General features: G+C 38.3%; 1 protein-coding gene across 1 annotated transcript in view; it reads left to right on the forward strand.

Moving 5' to 3' along the window:
* The window catches only part of LOC106571010 (XK-related protein 6-like), a 254218-nt gene extending 235637 nt beyond the window's left edge, over positions 1–18581 (forward strand). Inside the window, 2 exon segments of the mRNA XM_045695514.2 lie at positions 15683–15879; positions 17183–18581. Coding sequence (XP_045551470.2) covers positions 15683–15879; positions 17183–18153 — 1168 coding nt within the window. The 3' untranslated portion in view covers positions 18154–18581.
* Positions 18582–19301: the final 720 nt, after the last annotated feature.

Below are 19301 nucleotides of genomic sequence, written 5' to 3' on the forward strand. Positions count from 1 at the left end.
AACAGATTAGAGACTGGTTAATGAATCAGTAACAGATTAGAGACTGGTTAATGAATGAGTAACAGATTAGAGACTGGTTAATGAATGAGTAACAGATGGAGACTGGTTAATGAATGAGTAACAGATTCGAGGCTGGTTAATGAATGAGTAACAGATTAGAGACTGGTTAATGAATGAGTAACAGATTAGAGACTGGATAATGAATGAGTAACAGATTAGAGACTGGTTAATGAATGAGTAACAGATTAGAGGCTGGTTAATGAATGAGTAACAGATTAGAGACTGGTTAATGAAGCAGTAACAGATGGAGACTGGTTAATGAATGAGTAACAGATTAGAGAATGGTTAATGTATCAGTAACAGATGGAGAATGGTTAATGAATGAGTAACAGATTAGAGACTGGTTAATGAATCAGTAACAGATTAGAGACTGGTTAATGAATGAGTAACATATGGAGACTGTTTAATGAATCAGTAACAGATTAGAGTCTGGTTAATGAATCAGTAACAGATTAGAGACTGGTTAATGTATCAGTAACATATTAGAGACTGGTTAATGAATGAGTAACACATTAGAGTCTGGTTAATGAATGGGTAACATATTAGAGACTCGTTAATGAATGATTAACAGATTAGAGTCTGGTTAATGAATGAGTAACAGATTAGAGACTGGTTAATGAATCAGTAACATATTAGAGACTGGTTAATGAATGAGTAACAGATTAGAGACTGGTTAATGAATGAGTAACAGATGGAGACTGGTTAATGAATCAGTAACAGATTAGAGACTGGTTAATGAATGAGTAACAGATTAGAGACTGGTTAATGAATGAGTAACAGATTAGAGACTGGTTAATGAATGAGTTACAGATGGAGACTGGTTAATGAATCAGTAACAGATTAGAGACTGGTTAATGAATGAGTAACAGATTAGAGACTGGTTAATGAATCAGTAACAGATTAGAGACTGGTTAATGAATGAGTAACAGATTAGAGACTGGTTAATGAATCAGTAACAGATGGAGACTGGTTAATGAATGAGTAACAGATTAGAGAATGGTTAATGTATCAGTAACAGATGGAGACTGGTTAATGAATGAGTAACAGATTAGAGACTGGTTAATGAATCAGTAACAGATTAGAGACTGGTTAATGAATGAGTAACAGATTAGAGTCTGGTTAATGAATGAGTAACAGATTAGAGACTGGTTTAAAAATGAGTAACAGATTAGAGACTGGTTAATGAATCAGTAACAGATTAGAGACTGGTTAATGAATGAGTAACAGATTAGAGTCTGGTTAATGAATGAGTAACATATTAGAGACTGGTTAATGAATGAGTAATAGATTAGAGTCTGGTTAATGAATGAGTAACAGATTAGAGACTGGTTAATGAATCAGTAACAGATTAGAGACTGGTTAATGAATGAGTAACAGATTAGAGACTGGTTAATGAATGAGTAACAGATGGAGACTGGTTAATGAATCAGTAACAGATTAGAGACTGGTTAATGAATGAGTAACAGATTAGAGACTGGTTAATGAATGTGTAACAGATTAGAGACTGGTTAATGAATCAGTAACAGATTAGAGACTGGTTAATGAATGAGTAACAGATTAGAGACTGGTTAATGAATGAGTAACAGATGGAGACTGGTTAATGAATGAGTAACAGATTCGAGGCTGGTTAATGAATGAGTAACAGATTAGAGACTGGTTAATGAATGAGTAACAGATGGAGACTGGTTAATGAATCAGTAACAGATTAGAGACTGGTTAAAGAATGAGTAACATATTAGAGTCTGGTTAATGAATGAGTAACATATTAGAGACTGGTTAATGAATGAGTAATAGATTAGAGTCTGGTTAATGAATGAGTAACAGATTAGAGACTGGTTAATGAATCAGTAACAGATTAGAGACTGGTTAATGAATGAGTAACAGATTAGAGACTGGTTAATGAATGAGTAACAGATGGAGACTGGTTAATGAATCAGTAACAGATTAGAGACTGGTTAATGAATGAGTAACAGATTAGAGACTGGTTAATGAATGTGTAACAGATTAGAGACTGGTTAATGAATCAGTAACAGATTAGAGACTGGTTAATGAATGAGTAACAGATTAGAGACTGGTTAATGAATGAGTAACAGATGGAGAATGGTTAATGAATGAGTAACAGATTCGAGGCTGGTTAATGAATGAGTAACAGATTAGAGACTGGTTAATGAATGAGTAACAGATTAGAGACTGGATAATGAATGAGTAACAGATTAGAGACTGGTTAATGAATGAGTAACAGATTAGAGGCTGGTTAATGAATGAGTAACAGATTAGAGACTGGTTAATGAAGCAGTAACAGATGGAGACTGGTTAATGAATGAGTAACAGATTAGAGAATGGTTAATGTATCAGTAACAGATGGAGAATGGTTAATGAATGAGTAACAGATTAGAGACTGGTTAATGAATCAGTAACAGATTAGAGACTGGTTAATGAATGAGTAACATATGGAGACTGTTTAATGAATCAGTAACAGATTAGAGTCTGGTTAATGAATCAGTAACAGATTAGAGACTGGTTAATGTATCAGTAACATATTAGAGACTGGTTAATGAATGAGTAACACATTAGAGTCTGGTTAATGAATGGGTAACATATTAGAGACTCGTTAATGAATGATTAACAGATTAGAGTCTGGTTAATGAATGAGTAACAGATTAGAGACTGGTTAATGAATCAGTAACATATTAGAGACTGGTTAATGAATGAGTAACAGATTAGAGACTGGTTAATGAATGAGTAACAGATGGAGACTGGTTAATGAATCAGTAACAGATTAGAGACTGGTTAATGAATGAGTAACAGATTAGAGACTGGTTAATGAATGAGTAACAGATTAGAGACTGGTTAATGAATGAGTAACAGATGGAGACTGGTTAATGAATCAGTAACAGATTAGAGACTGGTTAATGAATGAGTAACAGATTAGAGACTGGTTAATGAATCAGTAACAGATTAGAGACTGGTTAATGAATGAGTAACAGATTAGAGACTGGTTAATGAATCAGTAACAGATGGAGACTGGTTAATGAATGAGTAACAGATTAGAGAATGGTTAATGTATCAGTAACAGATGGAGACTGGTTAATGAATGAGTAACAGATTAGAGACTGGTTAATGAATCAGTAACAGATTAGAGACTGGTTAATGAATGAGTAACAGATTAGAGTCTGGTTAATGAATGAGTAACATATTAGAGTCTGGTTAATGAATGAGTAACAGATTAGAGTCTGGTTAATGAATGAGTAACAGATTAGAGTCTGGTTAATGAATGAGTAACAGATTAGAGACTGGTTAATGAATCAGTAACAGATTAGAGACTGGTTAATGAATCAGTAACAGATTAGAGACTGGTTAATGAATGAGTAACAGATTAGAGACTGGTTAATGAATCAGTAACAGATTAGAGACTGGTTAATGAATCTGTAACAGATTAGAGACTGGTTAATGAATCAGTAACAGATTAGAGACTGGTTAATGAATGTGTAACAGATTAGAGACTGGTTAATGAATGAGTAACAGATTAGAGACTGGTTAATTAATGAGTAGCAGATTAGAGCCTGGTTAATGAATCAGTAACAGATTAGAGACTGGTTAATGAATGAGTAACAGATTAGAGACTGGTTAATGAATGAGTAACAGATGGAGACTGGTTAATGAATCAGTAACAGATTAGAGACTGGTTAATGAATGAGTAACAGATTAGAGACTGGTTAATGAATGTGTAACAGATTAGAGACTGGTTAATGAATCAGTAACAGATTAGAGACTGGTTAATGAATGAGTAACAGATTAGAGACTGGTTAATGAATGAGTAACAGATGGAGACTGGTTAATGAATGAGTAACAGATTCGAGGCTGGTTAATGAATGAGTAACAGATTAGAGACTGGTTAATGAATGAGTAACAGATGGAGACTTGTTAATGAATCAGTAACAGATTAGAGACTGGTTAATGAATGAGTAACATATTAGAGTCTGGTTAATGAATGAGTAACATATTAGAGACTGGTTAATGAATGAGTAATAGATTAGAGTCTGGTTAATGAATGAGTAACAGATTACAGACTGGTTAATGAATCAGTAACAGATTAGAGACTGGTTAATGAATGAGTAACAGATTAGAGACTGGTTAATGAATGAGTAACAGATGGAGACTGGTTAATGAATCAGTAACAGATTAGAGACTGGTTAATGAATGAGTAACAGATTAGAGACTGGTTAATGAATGTGTAACAGATTAGAGACTGGTTAATGAATCAGTAACAGATTAGAGACTGGTTAATGAATGAGTAACAGATTAGAGACTGGTTAATGAATGAGTAACAGATGGAGACTGGTTAATGAATGAGTAACAGATTCGAGGCTGGTTAATGAATGAGTAACAGATTAGAGACTGGTTAATGAATGAGTAACAGATTAGAGACTGGATAATGAATGAGTAACAGATTAGAGACTGGTTAATGAATGAGTAACAGATTAGAGGCTGGTTAATGAATGAGTAACAGATTAGAGACTGGTTAATGAAGCAGTAACAGATGGAGACTGGTTAATGAATGAGTAACAGATTAGTGAATGGTTAATGTATCAGTAACAGATGGAGAATGGTTAATGAATGAGTAACAGATTAGAGACTGGTTAATGAATCAGTAACAGATTAGAGACTGGTTAATGAATGAGTAACATATGGAGACTGTTTAATGAATCAGTAACAGATTAGAGTCTGGTTAATGAATCAGTAACAGATTAGAGACTGGTTAATGTATCAGTAACATATTAGAGACTGGTTAATGAATGAGTAACAGATTAGAGTCTGGTTAATGAATGGGTAACATATTAGAGACTCGTTAATGAATGATTAACAGATTAGAGTCTGGTTAATGAATGAGTAACAGATTAGAGACTGGTTAATGAATCAGTAACATATTAGAGACTGGTTAATGAATGAGTAACAGATTAGAGACTGGTTAATGAATGAGTAACAGATGGAGACTGGTTAATGAATCAGTAACAGATTAGAGACTGGTTAATGAATGAGTAACAGATTAGAGACTGGTTAATGAATGAGTAACAGATTAGAGACTGGTTAATGAATGAGTAACATATTAGAGTCTGGTTAATGAATGAGTAACAGATTAGAGACTGGTTAATGAATGAGTAACAGATTAGAGACTGGTTAATGAATCAGTAACAGATTAGAGACTGGTTAATGAATGAGTAACAGATTAGAGACTGGTTAATGAATCAGTAACAGATTAGAGACTGGTTAATGAATGAGTAACAGATTAGAGACTGGTTAATGAATCAGTAACAGATGGAGACTGGTTAATGAATGAGTAACAGATTAGAGAATGGTTAATGTATCAGTAACAGATGGAGACTGGTTAATGAATGAGTAACAGATTAGAGACTGGTTAATGAATCAGTAACAGATTAGAGACTGGTTAATGAATGAGTAACAGATTAGAGTCTGGTTAATGAATGAGTAACATATTAGAGTCTGGTTAATGAATGAGTAACAGATTAGAGTCTGGTTAATGAATGAGTAACAGATTAGAGTCTGGTTAATGAATGAGTAACAGATTAGAGACTGGTTAATGAATGAGCTGGTTAATGAATCAGTAACAGATTAGAGACTGGTTAATGAATCAGTAACAGATTAGAGACTGGTTAATGAATGAGTAACAGATTAGAGACTGGTTAATGAATGAGTAACAGATGGAGACTGGTTAATGAATCAGTAACAGATTAGAGACTGGTTAATGAATGAGTAACAGATTAGAGACTGGTTAATGAATCAGTAACAGATTAGAGACTGGTTAATGAATCTGTAACAGATTAGAGACTGGTTAATGAATCAGTAACAGATTAGAGACTGGTTAATGAATGAGTAACAGATTAGAGACTGGTTAATGAATGAGTAACAGATTAGAGACTGGTTAATTAATGTGTAGCAGATTAGAGCCTGGTTAATGAATCAGTAACAGATTAGAGACTGGTTAATGAATGAGTAACAGATTAGAGACTGGTTAATGAATGAGTAACAGATGGAGACTGGTTAATGAATCAGTAACAGATTAGAGACTGGTTAATGAATGAGTAACAGATTAGAGTCTGGTTAATGAATGAGTAACATATTAGAGACTGGTTAATGAATGAGTAATAGATTAGAGTCTGGTTAATGAATGAGTAACAGATTAGAGACTGGTTAATGAATCAGTAACAGATTAGAGACTGGTTAATGAATGAGTAACAGATTAGAGACTGGTTAATGAATGAGTAACAGATGGAGACTGGTTAATGAATCAGTAACAGATTAGAGACTGGTTAATGAATGAGTAACAGATTAGAGACTGGTTAATGAATGTGTAACAGATTAGAGACTGGTTAATGAATCAGTAACAGATTAGAGACTGGTTAATGAATGAGTAACAGATTAGAGACTGGTTAATGAATGAGTAACAGATGGAGACTGGTTAATGAATGAGTAACAGATTCGAGGCTGGTTAATGAATGAGTAACAGATTAGAGACTGGTTAATGAATGAGTAACAGATGGAGACTGGTTAATGAATCAGTAACAGATTAGAGACTGGTTAATGAATGAGTAACATATTAGAGTCTGGTTAATGAATGAGTAACATATTAGAGACTGGTTAATGAATGAGTAATAGATTAGAGTCTGGTTAATGAATGAGTAACAGATTAGAGACTGGTTAATGAATCAGTAACAGATTAGAGACTGGTTAATGAATGAGTAACAGATTAGAGACTGGTTAATGAATGAGTAACAGATGGAGACTGGTTAATGAATCAGTAACAGATTAGAGACTGGTTAATGAATGAGTAACAGATTAGAGACTGGTTAATGAATGTGTAACAGATTAGAGACTGGTTAATGAATCAGTAACAGATTAGAGACTGGTTAATGAATGAGTAACAGATTAGAGACTGGTTAATGAATGAGTAACAGATGGAGACTGGTTAATGAATGAGTAACAGATTCGAGGCTGGTTAATGAATGAGTAACAGATTAGAGACTGGTTAATGAATGAGTAACAGATTAGAGACTGGATAATGAATGAGTAACAGATTAGAGACTGGTTAATGAATGAGTAACAGATTAGAGGCTGGTTAATGAATGAGTAACAGATTAGAGACTGGTTAATGAAGCAGTAACAGATGGAGACTGGTTAATGAATGAGTAACAGATTAGAGAATGGTTAATGTATCAGTAACAGATGGAGAATGGTTAATGAATGAGTAACAGATTAGAGACTGGTTAATGAATCAGTAACAGATTAGAGACTGGTTAATGAATGAGTAACATATGGAGACTGTTTAATGAATCAGTAACAGATTAGAGTCTGGTTAATGAATCAGTAACAGATTAGAGACTGGTTAATGTATCAGTAACATATTAGAGACTGGTTAATGAATGAGTAACAGATTAGAGTCTGGTTAATGAATGGGTAACATATTAGAGACTCGTTAATGAATGATTAACAGATTAGAGTCTGGTTAATGAATGAGTAACAGATTAGAGACTGGTTAATGAATCAGTAACATATTAGAGACTGGTTAATGAATGAGTAACAGATTAGAGACTGGTTAATGAATGAGTAACAGATGGAGACTGGTTAATGAATCAGTAACAGATTAGAGACTGGTTAATGAATGAGTAACAGATTAGAGACACAGATGGAGACTGGTTAATGAATCAGTAACAGATTAGAGACTGGTTAATGAATGAGTAACAGATTAGAGACTGGTTAATGAATCAGTAACAGATTAGAGACTGGTTAATGAATGAGTAACAGATTAGAGACTGGTTAATGAATCAGTAACAGATGGAGACTGGTTAATGAATGAGTAACAGATTAGAGAATGGTTAATGTATCAGTAACAGATGGAGACTGGTTAATGAATGAGTAACAGATTAGAGACTGGTTAATGAATCAGTAACAGATTAGAGACTGGTTAATGAATGAGTAACAGATTAGAGTCTGGTTAATGAATGAGTAACATATTAGAGTCTGGTTAATGAATGAGTAACAGATTAGAGTCTGGTTAATGAATGAGTAACAGATTAGAGTCTGGTTAATGAATGAGTAACAGATTAGAGACTGGTTAATGAATCAGTAACAGATTAGAGACTGGTTAATGAATCAGTAACAGATTAGAGACTGGTTAATGAATGAGTAACAGATTAGAGACTGGTTAATGAATGAGTAACAGATTAGAGACTGGTTAATGAATCTGTAACAGATTAGAGACTGGTTAATGAATCAGTAACAGATTAGAGACTGGTTAATGAATGAGTAACAGATTAGAGACTGGTTAATGAATGAGTAACAGATTAGAGACTGGTTAATTAATGTGTAGCAGATTAGAGCCTGGTTAATGAATCAGTAACAGATTAGAGACTGGTTAATGAATGAGTAACAGATTAGAGACTGGTTAATGAATGAGTAACAGATGGAGACTGGTTAATGAATCAGTAACAGATTAGAGACTGGTTAATGAATGAGTAACAGATTAGAGACTGGTTAATGAATGTGTAACAGATTAGAGACTGGTTAATGAATCAGTAACAGATTAGAGACTGGTTAATGAATGAGTAACAGATTAGAGACTGGTTAATGAATGAGTAACAGATGGAGACTGGTTAATGAATGAGTAACAGATTCGAGGCTGGTTAATGAATGAGTAACAGATTAGAGACTGGTTAATGAATGAGTAACAGATGGAGACTTGTTAATGAATCAGTAACAGATTAGAGACTGGTTAATGAATGAGTAACATATTAGAGTCTGGTTAATGAATGAGTAACATATTAGAGACTGGTTAATGAATGAGTAATAGATTAGAGTCTGGTTAATGAATGAGTAACAGATTAGAGACTGGTTAATGAATCAGTAACAGATTAGAGACTGGTTAATGAATGAGTAACAGATTAGAGACTGGTTAATGAATGAGTAACAGATGGAGACTGGTTAATGAATCAGTAACAGATTAGAGACTGGTTAATGAATGAGTAACAGATTAGAGACTGGTTAATGAATGTGTAACAGATTAGAGACTGGTTAATGAATCAGTAACAGATTAGAGACTGGTTAATGAATGAGTAACAGATTAGAGACTGGTTAATGAATGAGTAACAGATGGAGACTGGTTAATGAATGAGTAACAGATTCGAGGCTGGTTAATGAATGAGTAACAGATTAGAGACTGGTTAATGAATGAGTAACAGATTAGAGACTGGATAATGAATGAGTAACAGATTAGAGACTGGTTAATGAATGAGTAACAGATTAGAGGCTGGTTAATGAATGAGTAACAGATTAGAGACTGGTTAATGAAGCAGTAACAGATGGAGACTGGTTAATGAATGAGTAACAGATTAGAGAATGGTTAATGTATCAGTAACAGATGGAGAATGGTTAATGAATGAGTAACAGATTAGAGACTGGTTAATGAATCAGTAACAGATTAGAGACTGGTTAATGAATGAGTAACATATGGAGACTGTTTAATGAATCAGTAACAGATTAGAGTCTGGTTAATGAATCAGTAACAGATTAGAGACTGGTTAATGTATCAGTAACATATTAGAGACTGGTTAATGAATGAGTAACAGATTAGAGTCTGGTTAATGAATGGGTAACATATTAGAGACTCGTTAATGAATGATTAACAGATTAGAGTCTGGTTAATGAATGAGTAACAGATTAGAGACTGGTTAATGAATCAGTAACATATTAGAGACTGGTTAATGAATGAGTAACAGATTAGAGACTGGTTAATGAATGAGTAACAGATGGAGACTGGTTAATGAATCAGTAACAGATTAGAGACTGGTTAATGAATGAGTAACAGATTAGAGACTGGTTAATGAATCAGTAACAGATTAGAGACTGGTTAATGAATGAGTAACAGATTAGAGACTGGTTAATGAATCAGTAACAGATTAGAGACTGGTTAATGAATGAGTAACAGATTAGAGACTGGTTAATGAATCAGTAACAGATGGAGACTGGTTAATGAATGAGTAACAGATTAGAGACTGGTTAATGAATCAGTAACAGATTAGAGACTGGTTAATGAATGAGTAACAGATTAGAGACTGGTTAATGAATGAGTAACAGATTAGAGACTGGTTAATGAATGAGTAACAGATTAGAGTCTGGTTAATGAATGAGTAACAGATTAGAGACTGGTTAATGAATGAGTAACAGATTAGAGACTGGTTAATGAATGAGTAACAGATTAGAGACTGGTTAATGAATCAGTAACAGATTAGAGACTGGTTAATGAATGAGTAACAGATTAGAGACTGGTTAATGAATCAGTAACAGATTAGAGACTGGTTAATGAATGAGTAACAGATTAGAGACTGGTTAATGAATCAGTAACAGATTAGAGACTGGTTAATGAATCAGTAACAGATTAGAGACTGGTTAATGATTGAGTAACAGATTAGAGACCGGTTAATGAATGAGTAACAGATTAGAGTCTGGTTAATGTATCAGTAACAGATTAGAGACTGGTTAATGAATGAGTAACAGATTAGAGACTGGTTAATGAATGAGTAACAGATGGAGACTGGTTAATGAATCAGTAACAGATTAGAGACTGGTTAATGAATGAGTAGCAGATTAGAGACTGGTTAATGAATGAGTAACAGATTAGAGACTGGTTAATGAATGAGTAACATATTAGAGACTGGTTAATGAATCAGTAACAGATTAGATTCTGGTTAATGAATCAGTAACAGATGGAGACTGGTTAATGAATGAGTAACAGATTAGAGCGGGTTAATGAATGAGTAACAAATTAGAGACTGGTTAATGAATGAGTAACAGATTAGAGACTGGTTAATGAATGAATAACAGATTAGAGACTGGTTAATGAATGAGTAACAGATTAGAGACTGGTTAATGAATGTGTAGCAGATTAGAGCCTGGTTAATGAATCAGTAACAGATTAGAGGCTGGTTAATGAATGAGTAACAGATTAGAGACTGGTTAATGAATCAGTAACAGATTAGAGACTGGTTAATGAATGAGTAACAGATTAGAGACTGGTTAATGAATGTGTAACAGATTAGAGACTGGTTAACGAATGAGTAACAGATTAGAGACTGGTTAATGAATGTGTAACAGATTAGAGACTGGTTAATGAATGAGTAACAGATTAGAGGCTGGTTTAAAAATGAGTAACAGATTAGAGACTGGTTAATGAATCAGTAACATATTAGAGACTGGTTAATGAGTCAGTAACATATTAGAGACTGGGTAATGAGTCAGTAACATATTAGAGACTGGTTAATGAGTCAGTAACATATGGAGACTGGTTAATGAATGTGTAGCAGATTAGAGACTGGTTAATGAATGAGTTACAGATTAGAGACTGGTTAATGAATCAGTAACATATTAGAGACTGGTTAATGAGTCAGTAACAGATGGAGACTGGTTAATGAATGTGTAACAGATTAGAGACTGGTTAATGAATGAGTAACAGATTAGAGACTGGTTAATGAATGAGTAACAGATTAGAGACTGGTTAATGAATGAGTAACAGATTAGAGACTGGTTAATGAATCAGTAACAGATTAGAGACTGGTTAATGAATCAGTAACAGATGGAGACTGGTTAATGAATGTGTAACAGATTAGAGACTGGTTAATGAATCAGTAACAGATTAGAGTCTGGTTAATGAATGAGTAACAGATTAGAGACTGGTTTAAAAATGAGTAACAGATTAGAGACTATTTAATGAATGTGTAACAGATTAGAGACTGGTTAATGAATGAGTAACATATTTTTCTAGAAGCCAGTCAGCAAAGAGTTATTGTAGAGAAATGGTCTGTCTGTCTGTCTGTCTGTCTGTCTGTCTGTCTGTCTGTCTGTCTGTCTGTCTGTCTGTCTGTCTGTCTGTCTGTCTGTCTGTCTGTCTGTCTGTCTGTCTGTCTGCCTGCCTGCCTGCCTGCCTGCCTGCCTGCCTGCCTGCCTGCCTGCCTGCCTGCCTGCCTGCCTGCCTGCCTGCCTGCCACCCACCCATTGTGTGAATTAACAATTGTTGTGAGTGTTTGTTTATGGAAGAGTTATATAGGAGGGAGTCTGCGACTGTTCTCGTCTTGGTGTGTGCGTGTGTGTGTGTCTGCAGCAAAAGGTAAAATGATGCGTTGCGTTTATTACTGTCATTACTCTTCTACACATGAGACTTCATCTTCACATGTCTTTGTCCCTTTGAAGACAGATGACTAGTGATGTTAATGCAGGACTACAGTTCATTATGCCCCCTAGTGTTAGCTCTACAGTACTACGTGTACACATGTAAGGGGTACTGCAGAGCATTGTTTCTCAAACCTGGTCTTAGGGATCCAAATGGATGACATTTTTGTTTTTGTCCTTCCTAGCACTCGCACAACTGATTGAAATCAAGGCATTGACGAGGAGTGGATTTAGTGGAATCAGCTGTGTAGTGCCAGGGCAAAAACAAACATATGCCCTCTCTTTGAGTCCCCAGGACCAGGACTAAGAAAACTGGTCTGTCATGGATTGAGACTTTTTTTAAAAAGAGCTGTCCCGACACCTTCATATACAGTTCAGACTCTATACGGATCTGAAATGGCACCCTGTTTACAGTTTAGACTCTAGATGCATCTGAAATGGCACCCTGTTTACAGTTTAGACTCTATACGGATCTGAAATGGCACCCTGTTTACAGTTTAGACTCTATACGGATCTGAAATGGCACCCTGTTTACAGTTTAGACTCTAGATGGATCTGAAATGGCACCCTGTTTACAGTTTAGACACTAGACGGCTGTGAAATGGCACCCTGTTTCCTCTATGGTGCATAGAGCCCAGCCATGGTCAAAAGTATAGTGCACTGTCTAGTGAATAGGTGTAACGGATCTTCTTAGAGAAGTGGAGGAGTCAGGCGCAGGACACAGGGATGAAGGTAAACCAAAACGTGTTTACTAAAATTATTAAATCCATCTTCTCTTAAAAATACATAGTCTGGAGAAAACACCTCCAACTACACTAAACGGACAAACAATCACCGACAAGACAAACAGGAAATGCAGAGGTTTAAATAATGAACATAATTAGGGAAACTCAAAACAGGTGTACAGAATAAAGACAAAACCAAACGAACAGTGAAACATAGATCGGTGGTAACTAGTAAGCCGGTGACGTCGACCGCCGAACGCCGCCCGAACAAGTAGAGGGGTCGACTTCGGCGGGAGTCGTGACAATAGGGTGTCATTTCAGACATACTCTTTGTCTCTCTTGTGTAGTCAAGGTTCTTTACACACCGTGCTGTTGTTTTTTATCAATAGCCTTTCTTACATCCTCCAGTTTTATCCTGAGTGATCTATGGTTTCATTAGACTAGAACCACCCAGATCTATGGTGACTTTGTAAGGCTGGTCAATACCAGTGATTGTACTGGGATGTGGTGGTCACCTGCTATACGATAACCACAAGAACACCTGCCCAGTGAGAGGGGGGAGAGAGAGAGAGGGGGGGGGGGGGAGAGTGAGAGAGAGAGAGAGAGAGAGAGAGAGAGAGAGAGAGAGAGAGAGAGGGGAGAAAGTGGGGAGAGAGAGAGAGAGAGAGGGAGGGGGGGAGAAAGTGGGGAGAGAGAGAGAGAGAGAGAGGGGGGGGAGAGAGAGAGAGAGAGTGAGAGGGGGGAGAGAGAGAGAGTGAGAGGGGGGAGAGAGAGAGAGTGAGAGGGGGGAGAGAGAGAGAGTGAGAGGGGGGAGAGAGAGAGAGAGGGGGGGAGAGAGAGAGAGAGAGAGGGGGGAGGAAAGTGGGGAGAGAGAGCGAGAGAGGGGGGAGAGAGAGCGAGAGAGGGGGAGAGAGAGCGAGAGAGGGGGGAGAGAGCGAGAGAGGGGGGAGAGAGCGAGAGAGGGGGAGAGAGAGAGAGAGGGGGGGAGAGAGGGGGAGAGGGGGGGGGGGCGGAGAGGGGGAGAGGGGGGAGGGGGAGAGAGAGGGGGAGAGAGGGGGTGGAGAGAGAGGGGGAGGGGGGGTAGAGGGTCTCTGCAGCCCAGACAGAACCCTGTCCTCTTCCCTCCTTCCTGGTGAGGCTTCATCCCATTACACACAAACACACTTCAGAAACGCCTGGATGTATACACGAGCTAGTGAAGCTGGGACTATATATACACTGAGAAGAATATAACGCAACATGCAACAATTTAAATGATTTTACTGAGGTACAGTTCATATAAGGAAATCAGTAAATTTGAAGTAAATAAATACATCTACGGATTTCACATGACTGGGCAGGGACTCAACCATGGGCCTGGGAGGGCATAGGCCCACCCACTTGGGAGCCAGGCCCAACCAATCAGACAGAAATACTCCTCAGTTTCATCAGCTGTCTGGTTGGCTGGTCTTAGACAATCCCGCAGGTGAAGAAGCTGGAAGTGGAGGTCCAGGGCTGGCATGGTTACACGTTGTCTGCGGTTGTGAGGCTGGTTGGATGTACTGCCAAATTCTATAAAACGACTTTGGAGGTGGCTTATGGTAGAGAAATTAACATTTATTTCTCTTGCAAAAGTTCTAGTGGACATTCCTGTAATCAACATGCCAGTTGCATGCTCCCTAAAAACTTGAGACATCTGTGGCATCAATTTATAATTTGCCACTTTATATTATTTATATTAAATAATGTTTAGATAACCTACATTATTCATCTCATATGTATATACTGTACGCCATACCATCTACTGCATCTTGCCATCTTGATGTAATTAGATGTATCACTAGCCACTTTAAACAATGCCACGTCATATAATGTTTTCATAACCTACATTACTCATCTCATATGTATATACTGTACTCTATACCATCTACTGCATCTTGCCATCCTGATGTAATGTATCACTAGCCACTTTAAACAATGCTGCTTTATATGTTTTCATAGCCTACAATACTCATCTCATATGTATATACTGTACTCCATACCATCTATTACATCTTGCCTATGCCGTTCGGCCATCACTCATTTATATATTTTTATGTACATATTCGTATTCATTCCTTTACACTTGTGTGTACAAGGTAGTTGTTGTGGAATTGGTAGATTACTTGTTAGATATTACTGCACGGTCGGAACTAGAAGCACAAGCATTTCGCTACACTCGCATTAACACCTGCTAACCATGTGTATGTGACAAATACATTTGATTTGATTTGATTTGTGTAACAAAACCGCACATTTTAGAGTGGCCTTTTATTCTCCCCAGCACAAAGTGCACCTGTGTAATGATCATGCTGTTTAATCAGCTTCTTGATATGTCACACCTGCCAGGTGGATGAATTATCTTGGCAAAGGAGAAATGCTCACTAAAAGGGATGTAAACAAATTTGTACACAACATTTTATAGAAATAAGCTTTTTGTGCATATGGAACATTTCTGTGATATTTCATTTCAGCTCATGAAACATGAGACCAACACTTTACATTTTTTATTCAGTATAAATAGACTAATCTCCCCTTTATATGTTCCTTTCTTTCTTTCTCCCTTTCTATCTTTCTTTCTTTCTTTCTTTCTTTCTTTCTTTCTTTCTTTCTTTTCTATATTTTCTCCCTTCCTCTGCCAGGTACATCCGTACCATGTACCTGGGCATCCAGAGTCGTCGTCAGAAGGAGAACCAGAGGCGGTTCTACTGGGCCATGATGTATGAGTACGCTGACGTCAACATGCTGCGTCTGCTGGAGACCTTCCTGGAGTCAGCTCCTCAGCTGGTCCTCCAGCTCTGTATCATGATCCAGAGGAACCGGGTCGAGACGCTGCAGTGTAAGAGACAAGGGGTTCCCCCAGGGGCTCTGTGTTGGGGTTATGAAATATATTATTATATTATATTATGATTCTATTTTATTACATTATATTATAATATTATATCCGGAGGAACCAGGCCGAGACGCTGCAGTTTTAGAGGGGTTCCCCATGGCTCCGTATTGGGACCGCTCCGGTTTTGGTTTGATCTCTTCTACCGTTTTTGTTACAAAAAAATCTTTAGAATAAGTAAATTCCTTGTTCATATTTGTACCATAAGCAACTGTCATCACATTTGTCTAATTTTGTATATTTTACAAAAGTTTCAATTCTCAGTTTGACGCAAAACTCGATATTAACTGTTGCAAAGTTTGTTTTTTTTTAAACATTTTTGCAATCAAAAGTGTTTCATGTGTGAAAATAGTATGTGAATATTACAACAAATAACACATGTTGAGTCTTATCTATGTGAAGGCAACTATATCACAGCAGTGTATTGTGCAGCTCACTTGACGGAGCTGTAATGCTGGACCATTTTTCACATTGCAGGTGATATGAGAGCATCGACTGTACTGCTGATGTTCATGCTGATGTCTCGATCAACATGGACTGTCTTAGGGAAGCAGGACTGGTGTAGTAAACAAGTAACGCTGAGACTGAGGATGTCCTAATATGGACACCGTAGTAGTGTGATTCAACCAACCGTAATATATCTGAATATCACACTATATTTAGAGCTTAATTTTGTTAAATTTACCACTGCACTGTACATGGATAAGCACATTCAAATGTTATATTTTAATATTTAATTTAATAGTTTAGTTTAGCTAAAATTACGTGATTAATTTGATTGTCCGTTGGGTCAGGTTATAAATTAATTTTAATGTGTCGAGATGAATTATTCATTATGAGTGGAAAACAGTTTGACTGTCCTGCAGACACTGATTCTTCATGCTCCAGCTCTCTGCTCGGCTCCAAACATTCTTACTGGACTTACACCTGCCCTGTCACACAGAAATAGTCACCTTTTATTCTCTCTCTTTCTCTCCATCTTTTTCTATCTACCTTCTGGTGCTCTCTCTCTCTCTCTCTCTCTTTCCCTCTCTCTCTCTCTCTTTCTCTCTTTCACTCTCTTTCTCTCTTTCTCTCTCTCTCTCTCTCTCTCTCTCTCTCTCTCTCTTTCCCTCTCTCTCTCTCTCTCTCTCTCTCTCTCTCTCTCTCTTTCACTCTCTTTCTCTCTTTCACTCTCTTTCTCTCTTTCCCTCTCTCTCTTGTTCTCTCCTTTTCTCCCACTCTCTCTCTTATCCTTCTCCTTTCTCCCTAGGTATGTCTGTGCTGGCCTCTCTCCTGTCCCTGTCCTGGGTGCTGGCGTCCTATCACAAGCTCTTGCGTGACTCCCGTGACGACAAGACGAGTCTAAGCTACCGTGGGGCCCTGGTACACCTGTTCTGGCGTCTCTTCACCATCTCTTCCCGGGTCCTCTCCTTCGCCCTGTTCGCCTCCGTGTTCCATCTCTACTTTGGCATATTTGTGGTGATGCACTGGTGCGCTATGGCCTTCTGGGTAATCCACGGTGGCACCGACTTCTGCATGTCCAAGTGGGAGGAGATTCTGTTTAACATGGTGGTGGGCGTGGTCTATGTGTTCTGCTGGTTCAACGTGCGGGAGGGTCGGACGCGCTACCGTATGGTCACCTACTACACCGTGGTGCTACTGGAGAACGCCGTGCTCACCGCTCTCTGGTACGCCTACCGCGATCCCGCCACCACCGATGCCTACGCCGGCTCCGCCCTCTGCGGCGTCTTCCTGTGCTTCGCCTCGGGCGTGGCCTGCATGGTGCTGTATTACGGGGTGTTGCACCCCGTGGGCCCAGGTCTCCGGGTCCTGGCCTCCTCCTGCTGCGCTGAGCTGCTGTGGGGCCTCCCCTTGCCCCCCGAAGCTGAGCCCATGGCCCCCACCCCGGGCCCCCGAGCCTCTCAAGCCACCCCAACACGGGCCTTTGCGGGGGATTACAATGGGCAGGATGAAGAGGCTACGGATACCTGTCTGCCTGTGTTCCAGGTGAGGTCCACAGAGCCGGTGGACGCGGCCGGGAGACCCATCCGGCCAGAGGGGCCCCTCATCAAGATAGATATGCCCAGAAAGCGTTACCCGGCCTGGGACGTACACTTTGTGGATCGACGGCTCCGCAGGACCATAAACGTGCTGCAGTACATCAGCCCCAACGCGGCGGGCATCAGGTATAGGGATGGGCCACTCCTATATGAGCTACTGCAGTACGAGTCCTCTCTCTGAAGGAATACTCTCCTTCCTTCTCCCCACTCTCTAACTCTCTCTCTCTCTCTCTCCCTTTCTCTCGTTCTGTTCTTCCTGGATCTTCTCCTCTTCTATATCTGGTGCTCTCTCTTTCACCTCCCAGTCATCCAGTCCCTCTACAGGAGTGTGTGTGTGTGTGTGTGTGTGTGTGTGTGTGTGTGTGTGTGTGTGTGTGTGTGTGTGTGTGTGTGTGTGTGTGTGTGTGTGTGTGTGTGTGTGTGTGTGTGTGTGTGTGTGTGTGTGTGTGTGTGTGTGTGCGTGCGTGTGTGTATGTTGTCAACTCTACCAAGAAGCTGTCAAGACTATACACATATAGTACAATCATTACTTTATTTTTGGGAAAAAAAATAAAACATACAGAGAAAAAAATGGACTAATCTAATATGAAAGATGCATAGATTTTCAAAGTGAGATATATAACCCTCTTGGGGGGGCGTTATCTGTGTGTGTCTGTCTGAATGTGTATATAAAGTACGACTGTGTAAACTATGATGTGTGTTCATATACTGCGTTGGGTGATGATGAAGGTGATGATGATGATGATGATGATATTTGCAGTGGATATGTTGTTCCTGTCATGTGACTGGTGCAGTGATGGGAATGATGGAGGAAAGGGGTTTGACACTGTGACAGATCTTTGCACGCAAGACACCAAAACTAACTGCCATATCTTTACAGAATTGAATTCTTAAAATGGCTGAACACAAACGACAACCACGTCAGTCACAAATAAAGAAGGATCAGACCTACTACATTTGAGAAGCACACAGGTATCAGATTACAAAGGAACACATAGGCACATTTAGACATTTTAAAACGTCTGCACAACATGTGACTATACTATGAAATATTGATCACCTCTTACCCAGCCCTGGAAATATGTTGTATAATTTCACACTCTCTGTAGAGGTTATCCCTAAACACAGGTCTTGGATCAACTCTCAAATCCTAATTTCAATTGTTTGAGAAGAAATAAACCAAACTGACCTTGAATCAGAGTTTATTGGCACAAATTCCACCCATAGCGTAACAAATAGTGGCCTCTGCTGGTAACAGTCTGTAACAGCATGCTTGATGTGGTTATTTGGATGGTTGACAATATATTCTGTTAAATCCCAGTTGAAATG

The sequence above is a fragment of the Salmo salar genome, chromosome 15 (genome assembly GCF_965601325.2).
Source record: "Salmo salar chromosome 15, fSalSal1, whole genome shotgun sequence".
Lineage (NCBI taxonomy): Eukaryota > Metazoa > Chordata > Actinopteri > Salmoniformes > Salmonidae > Salmo > Salmo salar.